The sequence below is a fragment of the Papaver somniferum genome, chromosome 1 (assembly GCF_003573695.1).
Source record: "Papaver somniferum cultivar HN1 chromosome 1, ASM357369v1, whole genome shotgun sequence".
Lineage (NCBI taxonomy): Eukaryota > Viridiplantae > Streptophyta > Magnoliopsida > Ranunculales > Papaveraceae > Papaver > Papaver somniferum.
In genome coordinates this window covers 55,140,106-55,162,175 of record NC_039358.1, presented here as the reverse complement: position 1 = coordinate 55,162,175, position 22,070 = coordinate 55,140,106, and the positions used below count along the sequence as shown (strand labels likewise).

The 22,070-nt window shown below is 36.5% G+C and overlaps 2 protein-coding genes and 2 long non-coding RNA genes across 8 annotated transcripts; 1 reads left to right on the top strand and 3 right to left on the bottom strand.

The window, feature by feature from the left end:
• Nucleotides 1–5,646: 5,646 nt before the first annotated feature.
• LOC113329125 (protein GLUTAMINE DUMPER 3-like) lies at nucleotides 5,647–7,033 on the bottom strand. Its single transcript, XM_026576089.1, has one exon. It carries the CDS (start codon nucleotides 6,579–6,581, stop codon nucleotides 6,171–6,173), a length of 411 nt encoding a protein of 136 aa, XP_026431874.1. The 5' UTR covers nucleotides 6,582–7,033; the 3' UTR covers nucleotides 5,647–6,170.
• A 187-nt stretch (nucleotides 7,034–7,220) lies between these two features.
• Nucleotides 7,221–18,074, bottom strand: LOC113287310. 4 transcript variants are annotated; one of them, XR_003329960.1, is made up of 10 exons: nucleotides 16,644–18,074; nucleotides 15,872–15,921; nucleotides 15,530–15,761; nucleotides 14,255–14,471; nucleotides 12,602–13,927; nucleotides 11,381–11,524; nucleotides 11,048–11,251; nucleotides 10,873–10,962; nucleotides 10,014–10,211; nucleotides 7,221–7,659 (listed from the first exon to the last, which is right to left on the bottom strand). It is a non-coding gene; the product is annotated as an uncharacterized LOC113287310 (long non-coding RNA). The 4 variants fall into 4 exon arrangements; XR_003329958.1 differs by having other exon boundaries at nucleotides 10,014–10,188; XR_003329959.1 differs by lacking the exons at nucleotides 7,221–7,659; nucleotides 10,014–10,211 and having other exon boundaries at nucleotides 10,617–10,962; nucleotides 12,602–14,077.
• On the top strand, nucleotides 9,256–9,965 carry LOC113287322. Its single transcript, XR_003329962.1, has 2 exons — nucleotides 9,256–9,520; nucleotides 9,640–9,965. It is a non-coding gene; the product is annotated as an uncharacterized LOC113287322 (long non-coding RNA).
• Nucleotides 18,075–20,083: 2,009 nt separating the features above from the next.
• On the bottom strand, nucleotides 20,084–21,416 carry LOC113287304. Of its 2 annotated transcripts, XM_026536019.1 has the most exons (3): nucleotides 21,117–21,416; nucleotides 20,568–20,760; nucleotides 20,084–20,462 (listed from the first exon to the last, which is right to left on the bottom strand). In XM_026536019.1, exons 1-3 carry the CDS (start codon nucleotides 21,251–21,253, stop codon nucleotides 20,394–20,396), a joined length of 399 nt encoding a protein of 132 aa, XP_026391804.1. In that variant the 5' UTR covers nucleotides 21,254–21,416; the 3' UTR covers nucleotides 20,084–20,393. The 2 variants fall into 2 exon arrangements, with proteins under 2 accessions (XP_026391804.1, XP_026391799.1); XM_026536014.1 differs by having other exon boundaries at nucleotides 20,084–20,760; nucleotides 21,117–21,413.
• Between the last annotated feature and the right edge of the window lie 654 nt (nucleotides 21,417–22,070).

Genomic DNA, 22,070 nt, shown 5'->3' with positions numbered 1-22,070 from the left:
CGTATCCGGAATTTGTATCCCTTGAGAAGTAGTAACGCTTCCGAATTTTTTTTTCCTTTTAAGTTGGAGTTCCAAGTTCGTTTGTTTTTGGTTTCCCTTCGAGGCTAAATGTTATGACTACCTCGAGGCATCACGAATCAGCATCTACGCATAAGAAAAAGAGGGCCCAATTTTACCGTAGACTAGCTCAAAGTTATTGATTCAGGAACCTGTGCATTGGCACGAGAAACTACACTTTATGTTCTTAATCTATCATGCAAAACCTAAATTCACTCCATCAATACTGCTTGCGTCGACGTTTGAATTTGTCTTCTCTTTCAGTTGGCTCTTTCATCTCTAGTTTAACCTTTCTTTCCATTTCCACTTTTGCTATCTCTGCATCTTCATCCGAGCTTATTTCAGGATCACTGTTTTCATCTTCCAATTCCTAAATCATATTATAATCTAGTTATTCGCTATCAACATTGTTTTGTATTGGCTATAACATAAATCAGTTCAAAATTTTGCTCTTTACCTTTTTCACCTTGGTTGTATAATTTTCTCTTTCCTCCGGAACGTTGCTCCTGAATTATTTTATGTTTCTTCATTTAGTAATCAATCAAAATTTCTGTATTAAATGTAGGTATTATGTGATATGTTTACTTACTCGTTCTTATATGCTTCCACTTTGGGTATATCCAAGTTGATGTATAATTTTGTGGCTGGTGTGCTCCTAAGATGCAGTTCACCTGTCAAAATCAATAAAAATTTACTATGCTCCTCTTCAAAAATGATAACAAGCCTGTACGTTGACTATGGCTTTTTACCTCGAAAGTGGTTTACATATGTTGATGTTATTATGATGACTTGTAAGTTGTTGGTCTGCCCATTTGTATTGATATCTAGTTGATCGGGTATCTCATCCCAGAGCTCTATTCTCATTTTTGTGCCTCAATATGAGATGCAATGTTGGAAATCTGCCCCAACGTTAAAAATAGTTGGAAAAATGCCCCATTTCGTTAACTTTGACATCCAACCCAGTTAAGTCACATGCGTAAAGCCACCATCACCACCAGAACTACTATTAACACCGCCGCTTCCACCACCAGAACCTTAAACATGAACCCTAAACCCTCAATCCTGGATTTTGAACCCTTAACCGTGAATTTTGAAGGACGTATTTGTCTTTTTATTCGCGTGTGTGGGCTCACACATGTGACTTAACTGAGTTTTTGACAGAATGGGGCATTTCTCCGAACTTTTAAATGTTGGGGCAGATTTCCAACATTGCACCCCATATTGGGGCATTTTCCCAATTTTCCCTATAAATTTTGATTACTTGAGCACAGTATTTGATGTAAAGCAAAGAATATGCTGCTACCTTAAATTCTCTATGTATATATTAGTTATTGCTCCATCGCTTCCGTTTCGCTTGGTTACTGGTTCCTTTGCCGAAATAGATATTACTCTCCCAATCACAGCTGCAAAAAAGAAAAAGAAAATGACATTATTTTAGTTCTTCGATTCTATTTATAAACATTTTTCATGATATCAACAGTGTGTTGTCTTTTAGAGTTTTACACTACCTATCAGATAAATATCTTCATACTCTGGAATATCTTCGAGTTCAAGGAAGCATTCGAATTTATGTCCTGGGAAATCAGACGTGTTGCCTTCAACTTTTTGTACTTCCGTATATTCATGGAATTTCATCTTGTTTTTTATTTTTAACTGGCAGGTAGCTCTTATCATCGCCGACTTGATATCTACTGAAATTGCTTATATAGTAAACATCTCCTTCCTTCAGTTTTGGAATAAATTTCTCCTTGATGTAATTATTAATGGTCGCGTGAATCAGCTCCCCCTGAAATTTGATAAAATAATATTATTTGCTTAATCAGCTCCTCTATTACAAAATTTATCAAAAGCTCTTCTTAGAAATCTACCTTAAAGAGAACAAATACTTACGTGTTCGTCTGTCAGAATCAAGTCCAAACTCCATATCTCCCCTGTGTATACGTTTTTCGCATCCCAAATTCTCAAAATCCTTGCTTTGATTTCATTGAAATACTGATATATTGCTGTTGGCATGGTTAAAAAAAGAGAAATTTCAGACGCTTACTAAAACATAATATTTAAAGTGGTAACAGTGTATATCTCATCGTCTATGTATCCATCATCAGTACCATCCTCATAAGCCGCATAGTTTTCAGTGCTGCTTGATTCAGAATCCTCCTTGTCCTCATCTTCTTCAGCGCTGCTTAATTCGGAATCCTCAGCGTCCTCATCCTCATTGTCAGTAATATAATTAATGTTTTCACTATCCACATCCATCTAAAAGCATACAAAAAAATTAGTGAAAATATAGTCATTGCACCTTATAACATGCTAACTCAAACTCTCGCTACGTGACACAATCAAAATTCTAAGATTATCTTTGTGAAAAATAAGAGAATTGTTGTCCACTTAAATTCTCACTGGATCAAGATTCTGTAAAATTAACAAAGCACAATCATTGATATCAACACAGAAAGAGAAGCATTATGAAATATCGATAGAATACGGACCTGTAGTAAGAAGCTTTGTTAACGTTGTTGACTTGAGTCTACAAGGAAAAACTTCTGGTAGTGTAGTGGTATTTCAGATTCTTCTTATAAGCCAGAAAATATATATAGCATACCAAGGAAAACCAATTAGGAAACTGAGAGTCTGAGAGGCCGTATACTTAAATAACGGATGCAGTTGTAAGTTGTAACTGTGTATGAAACCTTTTTGGATTCGGAATAGGATACCTTTTAATTGCCGGAATTTTGTATCCCTTGAGCGTTTAGTGACGCTTCCGAATTCATATACAGTACAAACATGTTTGGGGTTCCTGCTAGTTTTTTGGTTTTTGTTTTACATTTTGCGAGGCAGCGCATAAGAACCTTTACTGTAGACCAGGGTAAACTGAGAAAAAAGCCCCATGTTTTATTGCCTACTTGGTTGATGATTTTTCAATCTCGAATACTAGAATCGTGTGATCACCAAATACATACTAGATAATATTTCTAAGTTTTTTGCGAACATGTCATTTCTTATCTAATCTAGAATGTGTTTCTAGATTTTAGACTCCTAGCTTTTGTTTTACAATTCAAGGCTATGCTGATTGTCCCGAGGCACCACCCTGTCAAACTAAGCACGTTTCAAAACCTTTAGTAGAATCCGGAACAGTGTCATTCTATCAAGTTCAAGCCAACTCAACCAAAACCGGAAAGCACTAATAGAGATAGTGGGCCCCGCACCCCTGGAGTTTAGCATGGGCCCCCTGCTATTAGAGCACAGTAGACAGCGAAGTGTAAAACTTCGGTATATCTAAAGATTTAAAGGTCTAGACAAATAAAGCTCCCACATTGAACGGTAAGGCAACTCTCGCTTCTTATTGGCCGAAACAAGCCTATTTCGAGTTTTGTGAAACGAATATTCTGGTGAGGACATTTGGTAACCTGTGATTGGTTTAAAAAGAATAGGTTAAAAAAAAAGAATTCAGTTTGGAATACAAGCCGTGGAGACGTCTCAATTTGGAATTTCTTGGCTCCATTCCTAACGTGACAATGCAGGACGTCTCAATTTGGAATTCAAAAGCCTGACTACGTTAGAGCAACTGCAGTGGTGCGATCAAAACCAAAGATCAAAGATAAAAAAAAAAGACCAAAATTTGGGTTTAGTCCGTGGTGTGACGCAACGGTAAATGATTAAAATTTCGTCAGGCGGACTTTAAAAGTCCGCCCCATTAAAATTCCATCAGGCGGACTTTAAAAGTCCGCCCCATTCTTTGCAAATTTTAACAGGCGGACTTTAAAAGTCCGCCTCATTCCTTTTTTTTTTTTATTTAATTAAAATTTCATCGGGCGTAATTTAAATCTCCGCCCGTTAACAAGCGTACTTTAAATTTACGCCCAGCATCAAGCGTACTTTAAGTTTACGCCCGACTATATTAGAATTTGGGATTTGGTCGCGACCATATTTGGTCTGGAATTTGATCTTTGGTCCAAATTTGATCTTTACTCCGTCCCACTGTGTTAGGATCTCATCCCATAAATTTGGTTATACTCGCCCACTGTGGATGCTCTTAGGAAACTAAATCTAGCCGAAAAAGGAGATATAATGTTGATAAAGGCTCTACCTTAAGGTATTACATATACCACAGGGAACTTTGAATTCCATCTAAACCTAAACCTAATGAAAGAATACTCTTCCTGTAACTTTTACCGTTCATTTATCTCATCAGTATTGAATTTGTGCATCAAAATAATAACCCTGGAGAAAAGAAATATATGCTCTTCTTCTCTCATGTTCTGTAATCTCTTCGTCTGATCATGTTTTTTCTTTTCTATTTTTATGTCTGCAGGCACAAGGAGCAAAGGTGCCGGTGACATTACAGTTCTTTTTTGTGCTGATTACGGTCAATTTACATTGCATACTCATAAATAGGTTGCTTGACTGAAACTGAGTATATTATCACTATAATGCAGACAACCATGCATGAAAGCATTATTTAACTCTAAAAGTGATGCTCATGGAATGCTTGACTGAAATCGATGCTGCTACTTTTGTGGGTTGGTCAGTTTATTCTTTTACGGTTAACCTGTGTCATGTGGCTGGATGTAAATTATGAACCATCATTTGGTACTGCACCTACTTAGGCTTATGTTATTAAGAAAGGCATCCAACACTATTGGCTTTGGCTAAATAGATAAATACTTATAGTTTTCTCCGAATCTCATGAGTTGCTTAGAAGTAATTAGAGCTTTATCGGTTAACGCAATCATAACCATCCACTTTTACGCATGGCTCCATGGAGAAGTTGTAGCAGCTGGAACGGTACATCATTCTTTCGCACCCTTTTCATTCAACATGATGATTTTTATTTTGAGTCATCAATCTTTTGTCTTCTGAAAGTGAAAACTACATTCGTCTATGAAGATCATGGTAGTCGATGTGTCCTAATATTTTGGTTGCATTGACGAATCAATGGTGAAGCGGGCATACGATTCAAAAGGCAAGATGCCGATCACCCCACCGGATGGTATGACTGTGGAGATGTTCAAGTTTTTTCATGCCCGTAAGAAACAAGAGTAAACTTAAGAAATTGCACTTTTTGATGTTTACTCTACATTAAAAGATAATTTTGGAGTACTACCTCATGACATGCTAGGAATATGCTGCCCTTTTTTTCCCGTTCTCATTGTAGTCTTCTACTCGCCAAGAGTAGAATTGAACATGCCAAAGGTATATTAGTTCGTTAAAGCATTATCGTTGTTTGTGACGTTTCTACTCCTTTCTTACAATATTGTTCAATGTAAGCCATCGAGCAGCACTTGAAGGCATGAGTTTATGATTCTATCTAAACCGTACAACTGATTAATTGGCCATACTATAACGCAGGTTATATCGATTGATATGGCGCATGATGAACGCGGGAACGACTTACACGGGAACGACTTATCGTGCAGAATTCGAAGAAAGGCTAATAGAAGTGTATCTTTATCATGGCTGGAGGATAAGGTGGGGTATGAAAAGTTGCCTGGCGTATCATGTGGTCAAGTAATTTAATTCATACAGTATCGATCTATTCAGTTTATCGTAGGAGAAATTGTACATCAAATCAAAAATGCATCTCCACGGGCGGGGCTTCGCCCCATGCACACCAAATTAAAAGAAAAACTACGCCCGATGCATAGCACGGGCACAAATCTAGTTACCCTTAAATTTATCTACGAAAAGCCATGATGCGTTGGCAAATGTTGGAGTGAAAACTCGTGTCAGCTACTAGGTCCCATGTGTTGGAGCTTTGTAGAGGGCCGGGCCTAAATGTGGCATTCACCTGGCTGGCATCTCATATGGCTGCAAAAGTTGGCTGAGTAAGGTCCGCACCAGCACGCTAAAATGATCTGGCGCCTATCAATTGAGTCCAACACAATAAAACTCCTCCTCCTATTTTATAGGAATGTATGTATCACTAGTAGATGTCTAAATACAGAGACCTTCCACCTCTAAACTCCTGTGTTAATGGCCTCTTCAAATTTCTTCCAAAAACACTTTGCTCAAATTAAAAAAAAACAATAATACAGTAATATTAAAAAAATTCACTATGAATTCGTAGAAGACGAAAAGTAAACCCGTTCTACAACAGGAAAAAAAAAATCATATCACGCTGATGATTCCACCCTAATGACATCACTTTCTTCTTCGTCTTCCTTTGGTTTTTCACCTAATGATCTAGGTACAGCTAAATAAGTAGGTTTAACATCACCAGCCATGATCACACCGATCTGCCCTTCGTACACTACTTTAACGCTTTCTTCTTCCGCTGATTTATCACCACCACCACCACCACCACGATGTGTGGATCCTTCACAGTTATTATCATGACATAAAAACATAGATAATTTCCAAGTAGAACAAGCGAGGATCAAAAGAGCGAATGCTATTAAACAAAACATAGCTGCTAATCCTCCAAACAGAAATGGTATTGGTGATGAATGCAATCTTGGAGATCGGACTGGTGATGCTGCTAGTGTTGCTGTTGATAAAAAAGAAATGGTGCCACCATTCCTCATTCTTTTTCAGGGTTTCTCTGATTCTCTCCGCTTTCGGGTGAATGGAGGAAATGGGTTTGCAGAGAATGAATTTATATAGCTAGGGCAGTCACTTGGGATGGGATATGATTTGGTGTTAAACATCAGTCGTTTTGGTTTTTACGCTACCTCCTGCTGCTGCTGTTATAAGGGATGCCAGTTTTCTTTAGGATCTGAATCACTCTAGGGGCTGACTAGATGGTAATAATTTCTGAAACCCACTAAATATTCATTCCCTGCACATTTTAGGCTTTATATGCCGATTTCATTTGGAAACCTCTAATTTCAATCATAAATGATGCTGATTCAGACCCTAATCACCTTCAGATTTGGTTTCATTTTCAAAAGTCCAGGCTTGCAAAATGCTGATTCTTACAATCTCCATGTGGCATAGTGTGGGCCGCAGGACTGTCATGCCTCACTTTTCGACAAGCTGGCCGGGATATGAAATGTGAGACAGATTACTGAGTTCTGAAAAGTAGAACCTGGTCTCGAAATTGGATTAAGAAATGAGTTTTGAGCGTTAACATTGGAAATCTCAGAGCAATGTGTATATTTATTTTTTTTTGGTGCAAAAGGTTAATATATTAAATCAAGCAATGAAATACACAAGATTTACAATTTCATTTTCATTGAAAATATTAGTAGTAATACTCTCATGTATGCTTTAGACTATTATACATGAAGACACTACGAATTTAGATTGTATACCACTAGTGGCAAACAAAAAACTGTTTCAAATCATATAGTGAAATGTACCCCGACTGGTTATCACCTTCTCTTAATACATGAAATGTCAGAAAATATCCAGGCACTTCTACAGTGATCCATTTTGCATTAAATGGCATAAACATACATTAATTCAGCAGGTAAATGTTCCTCCAATACTGCATCGTAATCAGATTTCTCAGTTTGCAAAGCAAATGAGAGAGGGACCTTTTCTTCACTTCTGAACATCATCCAAATTGATCTCACCTAGTACAGCTTTCATAGCGTTATTTACTGCTTTCAAGCTATCAAAGATGGCCTTTTGGTTGCTTGTAAGCTCAATGTCGTTCAACTAAGCCAGCAAATTGAAAATGTCAAACATAAAGTTTATAGCAAAATGTTGTGCTCTATAATCACAGCATCGAGCTGAAAAGTAACATGAACAGAAAAATGGAAGAAGTCACACAAAGATATCATGGGTGTTCTCATATCCTACTTCTCACACGAGAATTCCTCACAAGACTGTTTTATAACTAGAAAAGATGGGAACCAATAAAATAGAAACACAAAAGCCTAGTTCCAGGTTAAGATTTACAATTTACACAATCCCTGAGAAACTTTAACTACAAGCATGATCTTCAAACAATGTACTTGGGAAGCATGATTTACACAACCCCTGGAATTTCCTCTTTCTTGGCCTTTTAGTTTAACCTTTTTTTTTTAAATAATATTGATGGAGCTAGTAGACATGGAAATATGGTACTCGATATGTTTATGATGCTCGTCGTGAGTGATAAATATTTTGTAACAATAACCAACCAGCCTTTATAGTGATTGGTGGTAAATATCACGTTCTTGCTTTGCTTCCACGCGAACGCTGAATTCACAGTGCACTCCTCATAGCTACCTAGTTCGTACTAAAGTTCCACTCTCCATCTATTAATTGGTCCGCGTGACTCGTTCATGATACCAAAGCTCGTTACTTTTGATGAAAAGTGATTTGAGCTGAACCCATTCATGCATGTGAAATCCAAACCCATGATGACCAAGTACATATGAACGAGTCCTTCCTATGCTCTCTTAGTGGAGTTACTGACCAAGTAAATATGAACGAGTCCTACCTATGCTCTCTTAGTGGAGTTACTGACTCATCTCCAGGTCAATCACGCGGCTCTCGATAATCATTTTCACTTGGCCCAAATTTATTGGAATAATGAAATTGATATATTATAATCATTTTCACTTGGCCGAAAATTTATTGATATATTATTTGATACCCGACTCATCATATATTATTTATTGGAATAATGAAATTGATATATTATTGGAATAATGAAATTGATAAATTGATACCTGACTCATCATTTGAGAATACTTCAATAACCATTTTCACTTGCCCTAAAATTTATTGATATATTATTTGATACCTGACTCATCATATATTATTTATTGGAATAATGAAATTTGATATATTATTGGAATAATGAAATTGATAAATTGATACCTGACTCATCATTTGAGAATACTTCATTAATCATTTTCACTTGGCCTAAAATATATTGGAATAATGAAATTGATATATTATTGAGAGCCGCGTGATTGTCCTGGAGATGAGTCAGTAACTCCACTAAGAGAGCATAGGTTGGACTCGTTCACATTTACGTGGTCATCATGAGTTTTGATTTCACATGCATGGATGGGTTCAACGCAAATCACTTTTCATCAAAAGTAACGAGCTTTGGTATCATGAACGAGTCACGCGGACCAATTAATAGATGGGAGAGTGGAACTTTAGTAGGAACTAGGTAGCTATGAGGAGTACACCGTGAATTCAGCGTTCGCGTGGAAGCAAAGCAAGAACGTGATATTTACCACCAATCACTATAAAGGCTGGTTGGTTATTGTTACAGAATATTTATTACTTATGAAGAGCATCATAAACATATTGAGTACCATATTTCCATGTCTACTAGCTCCGTCAATATTATTTTTTTTAAAAAAAAAGGTTAAACTAAAAGGCCAAGAAAGAGGAATTAAGATTATCTCCAACTTTTGTAACTACAACGGAGTTGAGTTTATGATGAATCCTATCCTCTTTACGATTCCTCTAAATGTCCATTCATAAATCACGGTTTCCATTGTGTAGCTAATGGTCGACCTGACAAATATTATCTCAAGTATAGATGGAGCCCAAGCGGATGCGATGCACCTAAGTAATTAAACTTCCCTATTCTCTTCTGTAAGGATGAAGTAGATTTATTTTCTAGCATGGATGATATTACAATATTTAGCATTTTAATTTTAGAACTTCAAGTTGTTTTTAACCATACAGGTTTGATGCCTTGGACTTCTTGAGGAGATACACGGGTAAAAAGATCATGTCTGTTGGTGACTCGATCAGTAATAACCGGTGGCAATCTTTGATTTGTATGATTCATGCAGCTATCCCGAATGCAAAATATACTGGGCACTTAGTGCGAAATACGGTCTCCCGCAATTTTACGGTTAGATTTTCTATTCATTTAAGCTCAATGTTGGGTTGAGTCTAAACCTAATAAATTAATATGACCGTGTTCTAGAAAACTAGGTAGACGGCGTAGGCCTATTTCTGGTGAACTTCAGTAAATTATGATAAGAAACTAAGACATTTTGGTTGAATATTGGCAGGACTATAAAATTTCTATACTTTATAATAAAAATGTATACCTTGTTGATTGAGTTGTTGAAAACTCGGAACGGGTTTTAAAGATCGACACCATTATCAATGGTGATATATGGAAAGAAGCCGATGTTGTGATCTTCAACACTTGGCATTGGTGGTGGCATACGGGAACCTTTTTAGCTCCATCAATCTTCAAACAATGTACTTAGGAAACTATGCCTGACCCATAGTAGACAATCCATCTATTAATTCAAAGAAAATCCAAACATTTTGAACCAACAGAGATTAATATGTCAGTTTCACAATATAGTTATATAAGTGATTAATTCGTCAGTTTGACCTATATCTTCACCTACATTCAAAGAAATTCCAGAGAGTGTCTAAAACAAACTGGTATCATTCAATAGTTACAAATTGATCCCATTTTAATAATGCCATTCTTGTTTATGTATTGATTGAAATCCAAAATTGAACTTCGTTTTATTCTTTATACAAGGGACATCCAAATATAAACCCCCTCCAACTTCACATGTAATACGAACACACTTAACACTACCCCATGGTCTCAGACAGTTTAAACAGGCTCTATTCATGGATACAAAATTTCAACAGGCTGTTTTCATGGTTAGCACTTAGCAGTAAGATTGAGTAGGCAGTTTCATATATGCAAGTTTATGTGAATTGTGAAAGAAAGAAGTCGCATAAATTTTTGCAGGCCTGCAGCCGTAAAATATGGTGTAGCACTATCCAATGCCTAATAGCATATGGTATTCCCATCCTTGACATGGTTTTATAATGTTTTACACGGACAAATATGAGAAATACTTCAACCATGAACAGTCAAATCAAAAACCAAGTAACTTCCAAGTTGCAGGATAAACACCAACAGATGTATGTACGTACTGTATCAGCCTTGCATCGTGGGAAGTTTCTCCTACCCATTGTGTGCTTGGATTTTTGGTGGCTACTCTTGATATTGCTACCGAAAAGTACCTTAAGAATACACAAGTCAAAATTAGTTAGACATGAATATAAGGAATAAAATTACTGGGTGAACATAACAGGGTTGTGAATTTACCTGATGCTCTTCAGTAATCCAAAATTTCACAGGATCCTCCCACTCCATGTCGGGTAACGCACTGGGTTTATCTGCAAGACACTTTTCATTCGTATCTTGGGGTTTATATCGTGAAATGTCTTTTTCATTTAGATTTCTTGTTCTTAAATATCCCACGGGCAATAGAGTAGCTTTTTTATAACGTTCATCTAGTCCGAGCAAATCCTGAAATAGATAACACGTAAACTTTTCATTCAGTTGCACAGTCAAATCATATGGAACACTAAACAACCAAAAATAACATAAAGAAATGGCTATTCTTCAACCATGAACATAATAGAGTTGCGAATTTACTTGATGCTCTCCAGTGATCCAAAATTTTACAAGATTCTCCCCCTCCTTGTCAGTTAACGCATTGGGTTTATCTGCAAGACACTTTTCATTTGTACCTTGTGGTGTATATGCTTCCCGTTCATTTTCTTATTCCTGAATATCCCACTGGCAATAGACAAGGAAGCTTTTTTATAACCTTCATCTAGTACGATTAATTCCAGAAATAGATAAAACAATAAACTTGTCACTCAGTTGCATAAGTCACACAATCAAATCATATGAAACATAAAACAACCAAAAATAATAGAAAGAAATGGTTATTCTTCGTTTTCTCTATTCTTCATCATTTGTAAATTCTTCCTCTTTTTACAAAAAGAAGAAATGGAAAAACCCTAAAGTAGAGAAAAGAAAAATGCATATTTCCTAAGCTTCGTTCACAAGGCTCTTTCTGAGATTAAAGACAAAATGAAAACTGAAGCTACTGCTCAGGTTACCGAAGACGGAGAGTAATGGGCAGGTGAGCAGCGAGCTAACTGACCACTAGATTGATTCAACAAAACCTAATCTGACACCTTTTAAAAGGTGAGGGTCTCAAAGGGTCTAAACAAACTCCAATACTCCAGGAATTGAATAAACATATACTAACATAAACTGTAAATATCAGTCATTAAATCTAAAAACTAAGCAAATATATGCATATGGTTATCCAAATAGTCATGTCCAACACATTTGCACATCTACTTGTAGCCAGACAGTAGCAAATTAACTTATTAAGAAGTTTGATAGATGTCATTGCCAGGTACATTAATGACATATAGTATGGCTAAACTAAAGAAGCTTATTCAAAACATTGTTACAGGACTTTATAAATATGCATTGTTAGAGACTATTGTGAGGTTGCAGCTCTTAACTATAAATAACAAATTGAACCCAATCGTGGCTTACATATGACCCTGTCATCCATTTCTAATCACATTACAAATCTAGAAATCAACAACCATTTCCATAACCCCTTTTATTGTTTAAGAAAAGCAAATAAATAATCAGTTATGAGTATAAATCTCTAATTCAGTCGCTTAGTTTCAATTTACATGCATTTTAAGTTGTTCACAAGCATAATAACCAATCAGAGCTGTATGTCATTGTTCTTTGTTACATAAGAACCGATACTCATTTCTTTTAAAGTTTTAGTTTTACGAGGGCTAGACAGAGTATGAACAACAGTGTAAGAATTGAACTTACGTTTTAGATGCATCTTATTTCTCAAGTCCTGCAAGCTCTCCATGACAAGAGGCCGGGAGGGGGCCAAAAAAGAGCTTCTAAAGGTGCACAAACAGGAGTACAAGTATCTTCAAAACCCCATTTCCGATTCCGCTCGTACCGAATGTCAAGATCAGCCCATAAACAACTACGCCCTTTCTTCCTTCCTTATTCTTGTTGCCCTTCTTCTTCTTCTTCCGTATTACCCGAGTCAACAACCAAAACAACTTTGATTTGTGACTAATTTTTCTCGGAACACCTTCCATATCTTTTACAAAGAGAGTACGTTTCCAGATCTATCTGCTCACTTCATACCCAGACTGTATGTTTCTTGATATATCTGCTCATTTCATACACTGCATTCCCTTGAATCAAAAACACTCTCTCTCTCAAGCTTTTTCTTTTTATACATAGGGTTAGGGCTGGGGATTTAGGGTTTACTGTTTTGTATTTACCATCTACCTAGCGGATAAGGGCAGTCACTGTTTGATAAGGTGGATATGAATATTATGAAATGCTACAGAAGTTGCCGAGTTCTGAAAAGTTGGACCTATATGAGTTCGAAAAATCAAAATCTGACTGAAAATGAGTGACAACCCAACAATATACCCACCAGGAAGACAACCATTTTCCATATTCTTGTTCTTTTTTTCTATTTTTTTGATGCAAATTTTCCATATTCTTATACAATAGTTTCACAACATGAACTAGAATTTTACAATCACTTAATGTGGAGCAGCCAAGGTAACTGCAGAAAATGAAGACAGTTTTTTACAAAATAATCTTTAAAGCTCATCTGGGAAGTCTGAGTCAAAAAGCACCAGTAATAACTTTGAGAGTTCAAAAGCACCAGTCAAGGGGACATGAGGATGTTCAGTTGCTTGAAAAGTGAAGGACCAGAGTTACAGCTATGATATTGATACTGGTACAAATGAAGTGTCCTGCATCTATAAGTTCTAAAACGTTTTTTTTATCTCTTCCAACAACTTTAGATATTCAATCCGCAACACCATTGCTCTACTAACATAAGAAACTTCCCAGAACGAAAAATGAAGCAACTGTTTAATTAGAAAATTATTCTCCCATCTAACTAGAGAAGAAGACTCGTTAATGGTCCTCACGACCAGCTCTGCATCTGCTTCTATGTGAATCCTGCTCAAACCCTTCTTCATACCTACCCTTTGATCCCTTTGCAATCACTTGCATAGTTTCGTATAACCAAGTTGGTTAGTATTATGATAAACAAAGCATCCACATTGATTTTACTGACATCTATTATAGGTGGTTTCCAGGTAGAGATTTCTGAACCTGAAATGATAGACATGTCAGGAGATATTATCTAACTGTGCAGAAATAAGCAAATTATGTAGATGAAACTTAATTCTAGAAGCTGCAGAGATTGGGTTAACTGTTCTTCCTTTATACAGTTACACCGCTCCTTCCAGATAATCCATGATCCTACCATTAGAGGAATGAAAAGTGACAGTAAACATCTACATATGTATGTACGTACTGTTTCAGCTTTGCATTGGGGTGCTTGGCTTTCTGGTGGCTTCTACTGGTATTTCTATTAGAAGGTACCTTACGAATTAATTACACGTGAATGAAATAAACAAAATTGCTGGGTGAACATACCAGAGTTATGAATTTAGATGCTCTTAAGTAATCCAAAATTTCACAAGATCCTTCCACTCCCTGTCGGTTAACTCATTGGGTTTATCTGCAAGACGCTTTTTTGTAAAGTGGGGTATATATAGTTATGTCTTTTCCATTTAGCTTTCTTGTTCCTAAATATTCCACAGGCAATAGACAAGGTAGTTTTTTTATAATGTTCATCAAGTAGGAGCAAATCCTGAAATAGATAAAACAATAAATTTGTCATTCAGTTGCATAAGTCACACAATCAAATCATATGGAACACAAAACAACCAAAAAAAATTAAAGAAATGGCGATTCCTCAATTTTCTCTATTCTTCATCATTTGTAAATTCTTCCTCTTTTACAAACACATAAATTCGAAAATTCCTAAAGGAGAAAAAAGAAAAATGCATATTTCTCAAGCTTTCGTTCGCAGGGCTCTTTCTGAGTCGAACTACGAAATGAAAACTGAACCCACTGCACAGGTGACCAAAGTTGGACAAGTAATGGCTGATATGAAGCCAAACCATGGAAGTTTTGTATCCCGTGAAGCCTCTGTAGTCCAAACTTCAACAACTAAATCAATCAAAGCTCTTGTAAACTCTAATAGGAAGGCCTTAGCCGTGGCTACCCGCTACTGTATATAACAATAGAGTGTTGATCTTGCTCACTCTCTTTCCTTGACTTCCATCCGGCATAAAATAACAAAGTTTCTTTTATAAGATAACATCATTGTTAAGATAGGTGAGCAGTGAGCATGCTGACCACTAGATCAATGCATCAAAACCTAACCTGATGTGTTTTAAAAGGTGAGGGAGTCTCAAGAAGTTCGATAGATGCCATTGCCAGGTAACTTTCTATATAATGACTTGCATCCATATGGCTAAATTAAAGGAGCTTATTCAAAGCATGCTTACAGGACTGTATAACATACGCATTGTTAGAGAGCTATTGTGAGGTTGCAACTCTTGACTATAAATAACAAGTTGAACGCCACTGGTTCCTGTTATCCATTTCTTAGCACATTACAAGTCTAGAAATCAGTTCTAATAATGGCAATCGAATATGTCTCAAAGTAACAAGGCAGATATATCCAAAAAAGATTAAATACAGCGGTCTTCTTACCATAAAACTAGAATTCAATCTGCTTTCAAATAGAGAATTTAAAGGATAAATCGAAACTAAAAACATACCCATCCATCTAAATAAAGCAAAGATCCCTACATCTACATGCAAATCGAATCCATAAAAAATGAGATAACCCCAATTTACCTTAATGGCCCACTGCCGTCCCTTGTCATCCTGAGATAGCTTATCCCAACGGTCTGTCCAGTTGAGCCGCCGAGATTGCTTTAGCAACACCCCAACGGCATAAGAATATCAAGTTTGATTATCTGCATTAGGTCCATCATCATCCCAATTGAGTTCTTGCTTAGTTTCCGTCTCTCCCATAAAAAATGCAAGACTAGTATCACCTCGAACGTTTTTGCATTCGGAACAGAAGCTGCTTAGAAAGACATGTTAGCTCTCTGTATAGTATTAACAAAAAGTAGATCTAAATATAATGCTTTGATGTTATCTGCAATAAGAAAAATGAAAATGTTTTACTAGTACCTGAGGAATTAGAGTGCTGACCGCACTCCCAATTTTCTTGATCTTCCATCCTGTATAAAACAACAAAGTTTCTTCTATAAGATAACAGCATGGATGAGCTGTGAGCTTACTAACCACAGGATCAATACAACAAGATCTAATCTTATGTCTTTTTAAAAGGTGAGGAAGTCTCAAGGGGGTCTAAACAAACTCCAATACTAGCAGGAATCGAATAGACATATACTACCAAACATTCTACATGGCATACCTAAAATACCAACACAGGTCACTGAATCAAAACTAAGCCAATATACGCATACATTCTACATTGCCAGGTAACTTTCAACATCATTGACTCGTAGTTGTATGGCTAATTAAAGCAGCATATTAAAAGCATTGTTACGGGACTTTAGAACATAAGCATTGTTAGAGAACAATATTGTTAGGTTGCAATTTTTAACTATAAAAATAAGTTAAAATAACAGAATGTATGCCACTGTGGCTTACATATGACGCAATTGTACCCGCATTTACTTATTCCACTACCATGTCTAAACGAAAAAAGTAACTAAAGCATACATCATACTCTCCCATTCAGATAAGGTGAAGTCCCTAGCGAAACATAGCTAAAGTTAAAATAAGTAAGTAAAATATACACCCAAAAGTTGAAAAGATGATATAAAGACAGAATAACAGTGGTCACGGCATCGTACTCACTAAAACAATGTCAAAAAGCATTTTGATTCACAAAAATGCTACCTACCAACCAGCTTTAAAGTTCAAGGAAAATTACCTGACCAATTCATAAGCAAGTATCCAGGGTCCATCCTCCTACAGCTGGTTGAAAGGCAGATCATGGCTTTCTATCTCCTTAATTTCAATCACCTCCATTATCTTCGTATCTTCTTCCCCTAATTACTTCAACGAAACTAAGGTGCTCTTGTGAGCGAATACTTAAAGAAACGATTCCCAAAAATCCACGAGCATTTTTAATGTTGAAGCTTTTGCGTCTTAAATGTTGAGATAGTAATCGATGCAAGTTAAAACACCATCATTCTTCATACCGGCTAATAATCCGCATGACTGGCGTTTCATCTTGCTCTTTCATGTCATGCTTATCATTCTTCTTGTTCAATAGCCATAAGTCATAACATTCGGCACCTTTGGCCAAGAAACCTTCATCCAAACATTCCAAGGTTTCTCCTTCTTCCAAACTTGGTCTTCAACTCATGTTGAGTTCTGCTCTCCGTGAGTACCAAACCGCACCCTCAATAGAAGACTGTGAGGCAGATATTTTCTTGAGGTGCCAAGTTGTTATATTCTCTATTTAGACCACTTGTAGAAATAGATGCTCTTCTGAAATGGAAATCAAACCTTATTAACCAAACTTCTACTCTACTCCCATGTTGGAATAGAAATTCTATCCATAATTTCAACTTTCTCTAACTTTGTTAGTCTTGAATTGAGGCAAAACAGACTCTTCAGATTCATTCCCTCCAAAATTGGTAATCTTTCAAAACTCACCCACATTCACCTTTCTAAAAATCAATTGATTAGATTAATCCCTCAACAGATTGGCAATTTACATATTTTTTTCGCTGCTCTAAAATTGTATAAAAACAAACTTAAGTGGTTCAATCCCTACTTCTATATGCAATCTAATAGCTCGATTACCTCATTAATTGACGCAAATAATCTTTCTAGCATCATCATTCATGCAAAACTCATAAACCTAAGATCTCACAACAACGTTTAAAGTTGGGTGTGTAATAGCAGGTTTAGCTTCTACCGGCGATCATTTTAGAGTTGGTGTTTTCCACTACATCGAGATTGCGATGTTAGGCTTTCTCCAGTGGGACAGACTAAGGTCCAATCCCTACTTGTTTATGTCAACCCAGCAACGTGGCCTAATTAGAAGACTGTGCTGAAGAGAGTTCTTGAAAACCTAGCTTACCTGTTGAATTTTACCAACTGATTAAGATGAGTAGCTGATCAACCATTTTTTGTTCTTCTTTTTCCTTTCGGTCTTCTGAGTCTTCATCATCAACCCAAACAACTTTGATTTCTTACTAATTTTTCTGCTTCCAACACCTTCTTCCATGTCTTTATGATCTTCTGAGTCTTCAGCATCAACTAATTACTTTGATCTATCTTCTACTCATTTCATACTCTCCATAGTACACAGTCTACTAGTTTCAATCATCTCTCTCTCTCTCTGAACCAAGCTTTTCATTTTTGTATGTGAATTAAGGCCAAGGAGCTGCAACCAATGTATAATAAAAACAAATTTGCTGGAGCACCCAACTTAATGGATAAAGGCAGAACCCACTGGTTAGTAGTCAGTGCCCAGGCAAGACAACCATTTTCTATGTTCTTGATCATTTGTTTTCACAACATAAACCAGAATATTACAATCATTTGGCAGACAAAAAAAAAAAGAAAAATGCGTTGCATTTGGTATCCACTAATGTGTTTCAAATATTTACTTGGGTAATAGTAAAAAAAACAACTGAACAAATGCAAACATGATTCTCTCTTACAAAATCTCTTGCTCTCAAAAGTTAGAAATTATTCATATATGTACTGCATAATATTAGATGAATAATTCTCTCTGAAAAATAAAATTTAAGTAGATAGAAGGTTTGAGTTTAATAGAGGGTTGACTGCACCGCGATTCCGGAGACTCCCGAGACATCCTTTCGATCTTGGTGACAAGTTTTTCCTTCAAAGCTTCGGCACCAAATTGATTTAAGATGGCATTTCTAAAAATACTCGTGAACTTTAGCATTTGTTGCATGCTGCAGTGCTCCGCCGGAAATTGCATTGAAGGAGTCCATATACCATAGCTACAAAATCCAAACGAATTCTGGTTATTATCATCTTTCCATTTCCGTAATCTATCAACAACAACAAGTGTAGGATAGAGTGCTGATGGAAAAGTACTACTGATTCCATGGAGGGAATCGTTGTAGTACTAAGTATTTCGAAAAAGAAAGAAGGAGAAGATGATGAAAAATTACTTGATAAGTTATGGTTAAACAATAGTACTCGACAATCTATATTACCTGTTAACATTTTCAAGTCCCCTCATACCGATTACTAAAATCATTACGTAAACCATCTCTTTTCTTACTTTTTTTCTTTTTTTTTTTTCGTCTTTTGAGTCTTCAACAACAACCCAAATAACTTAAGCTTAACACTAACTTTTCTTCCAACAACTTCCATGTCTTTATGTCTCTTGATCTTCTTTTACTATTTGGATAAGCTAAGGAACCAAAAGAAGATAAAGAAACATAAATACAATCATTTCATGCAGAGTATCTTCTTTTACTATTTGGATCAATTTATAGAGGAAGATAGAGGACTAGTTTGCATGATCAACCAACAAATTTGATATACCTACTCATTTCTCGCAGTCTGCATGATCAACCAATAAATTAAGGTTCTAGGATAAGAGGAACAAAATAAAGCGATACTGTCCATATACTTCTGTTTTCCAAGTCCTCAAACTCTGACAAGGCATTTTCTTCATCTTCAGCTGATAACTTCTCCCCCAGTATCGCATTAGCCTCCTGCAGAGCAAGGAAAAAAAGGTGCGAGTGGTTTCGCCGTTCGTACTAGAGACAGTCATGATATGAAGTAGCGAATCACATTTTAGAAAAGTCAAGTCAAACAGGTCAATTACCAATATTTACAAAAGGTTAATTGGAAAATGAAGGTAAACAAAAATAAGTCTGACTAAAGTAGAACGTTATTGATCTATTGTGCATTCGCATAAGACCAGCTACCATACAAAATTATTACTAGCACCATTCATGAGAAATCATGGCACGTACGGTAAAGATACAAAAAGAGAAACGCGACTATTAAACCGACCGACCACTCAACCAGAGAAAGAATGCCAGCAGATGGACAATGAGCAATCAGCTTTCACAGTCACTGCACCATTTTCTCAAATAAATTCTTTTTTGTGTTTGTCTAGAGTTTCTTAACTATCAATATCGCAAACATCTGTTTTTGGGTCGTGCTAGCCTTCCTTTATCTTGGTGGGTAGAGGCTTCATTTTCCAGATTAGGTTTTTGGTGTATTTTCTGCAAGTCGATATGAATATGAGTCTTGCAAGGATTGGATGTCAACAACACACTAAAATGATCGAACGGGAGGCGTTTGGATACCATAAGCAGAAGTCAGAAGCATGTTTTGTTCACAAAAAACTAATCTTTTTCACTTTTAGAAGTCAGTTTGAATTTATATCGCCAGACTAACTTCTGGCTTTTCAATTTCCACCAGTGATTTTCATTACCTTTTTGCTGTTTAAAGAAAAGCAAATACATGATTCAAACGCCACTGGGGCTTACATATGACCCTGTCATCCATTTCTTGTCATATTACAACATCTATGAATCAAACAACCATTTCCATTACTCTTTTTTATTGTTTCAAGGAAAATGCTTCATTTTTCTCGAGTTCTGCTTCAGTATATTGATTGTTTTGAGTTCTGTTGTTATTATGTGCCTCCTAAATCGTGCCTCATTAGACCTGATCACATCTCCACGCTGTGCGCTAAACATGCATGAGCATTCCCAAACCATAAACTCTCAATCGATCTTGCCAGACTCTCGATCGATCTTGCACGACTCTCCGTCGATCTGGCAACACCCATGGTCGATCCTGCGAGACTCCCGATCGATCTTGCAACACCTATGGTCGATCTTACGAGACTCTCGATCGATCTTGCAAGACTCTCCATCGATCTGGCAACACCCATGGTCGATCTTGCGAGGCTCCCGATCGATCTTGCAAGACTCTCCATCGATCTGGCAACACCTATGGTCGATCTTGCGAGACTCTCGATCGATCTTGCAAGACTCTCCATCGATCTGGCAACACCCATGGTCATCTTGCAACACCTTCACGAAAAACAAAGAATACATATATTAGATTGTGCTGAAGATAATACAAGATGACTAGAAATGAATTAATACACATTGAGGTTAGCTACAAAAAATAAAAATACTGAAATCAGGAGATCACTTAAAAAACAAAAACATATGTATCTTAGATTTCTCAAAAACAAACAAAAAATAAGTTAAAATTTAAGTGAAAAGAATTTGTATACCCAAATCATACGAGAAGGTTTAGATCCTAGCTTATTATTAAAAAAAAAAAGTGCAGTACAGAAAATGTTTATTATAAATCAAAAAACTATTATTTTGAAGAAGAAAAGTTGAAGATATAGAAAACACCTGATGAAACTTTAAGTTACCTGATTACATTTCGGAATCCTCCCATACCAACAAACAAGATCATCAGGTTAACCATTTTTTTCTTCCTTTTCCTTTTGCTCTTCCGAGTCTTCCGCAACAACCATTTGTTACTAGCTTTTCTTGCAACACCTTCCATATCTTTAGATCTTCTTCTACTCACTTTGATCTATCTGCTTATTCCATACGGTCTCTGCATGTTTCCTTTTATAGAGGGAAGGAAGATAGACTAGACTTCATATCATCAACGCGCTTTCTCTCCCAACCTTTTCTTTTTTGTGTACGTGGTTTCACGAGTTGCATTCACTGTTGTTTTGTGCAGAAAGTACAGACATATTGACCCACTGTTAGATACAGATGTCGCTGAGTGTTGAAAATTAAGACCTATGTCTGCCCCAAAATTTAAATTATCTATCAAGAAATGATTGTTTTGAGTGCTAGTTCGCAGTTACAGTGGAAAATCACAGCCCGTGAAGATTACATAATCCATTGGATCGTGGAGTGGTTGAGGGAAATGTGGGCAATGAACCCCCCATTAGCAACATTGGAAAATAAAGATATAACTTTTTATCAAATAAACTAGACGAAAAGCAGGCCGAAAATGAAGACTTCTTTTACCAAATAAACTAGACTACTGCAAGGTGGGACTTGGGAGTTTGTTTCTTGATCTAGAAAGGAAAGACAGACTAGTTTGAAATGATAAAAGGCAAGACTCAACTCACTGTTTGATAAGGTGGATATGAAATGATACAGAAGTTGCTGAAATTTAGTTTGAGAAATAAAAAAAAAAGGGGGGGGGGGGGGGGGGGGGGATGTTAATTTGGGGTTAACGGAAACCTCAATGCCATTGTCCAGATGTCGATAGGCTAAAGCTAAAAGGGGCGATTAGCACTTGGATTTCGTTGAAGACATAACATCCGACCGAAAAGGCCTGACAAGACATAAAGTTGGCTAAA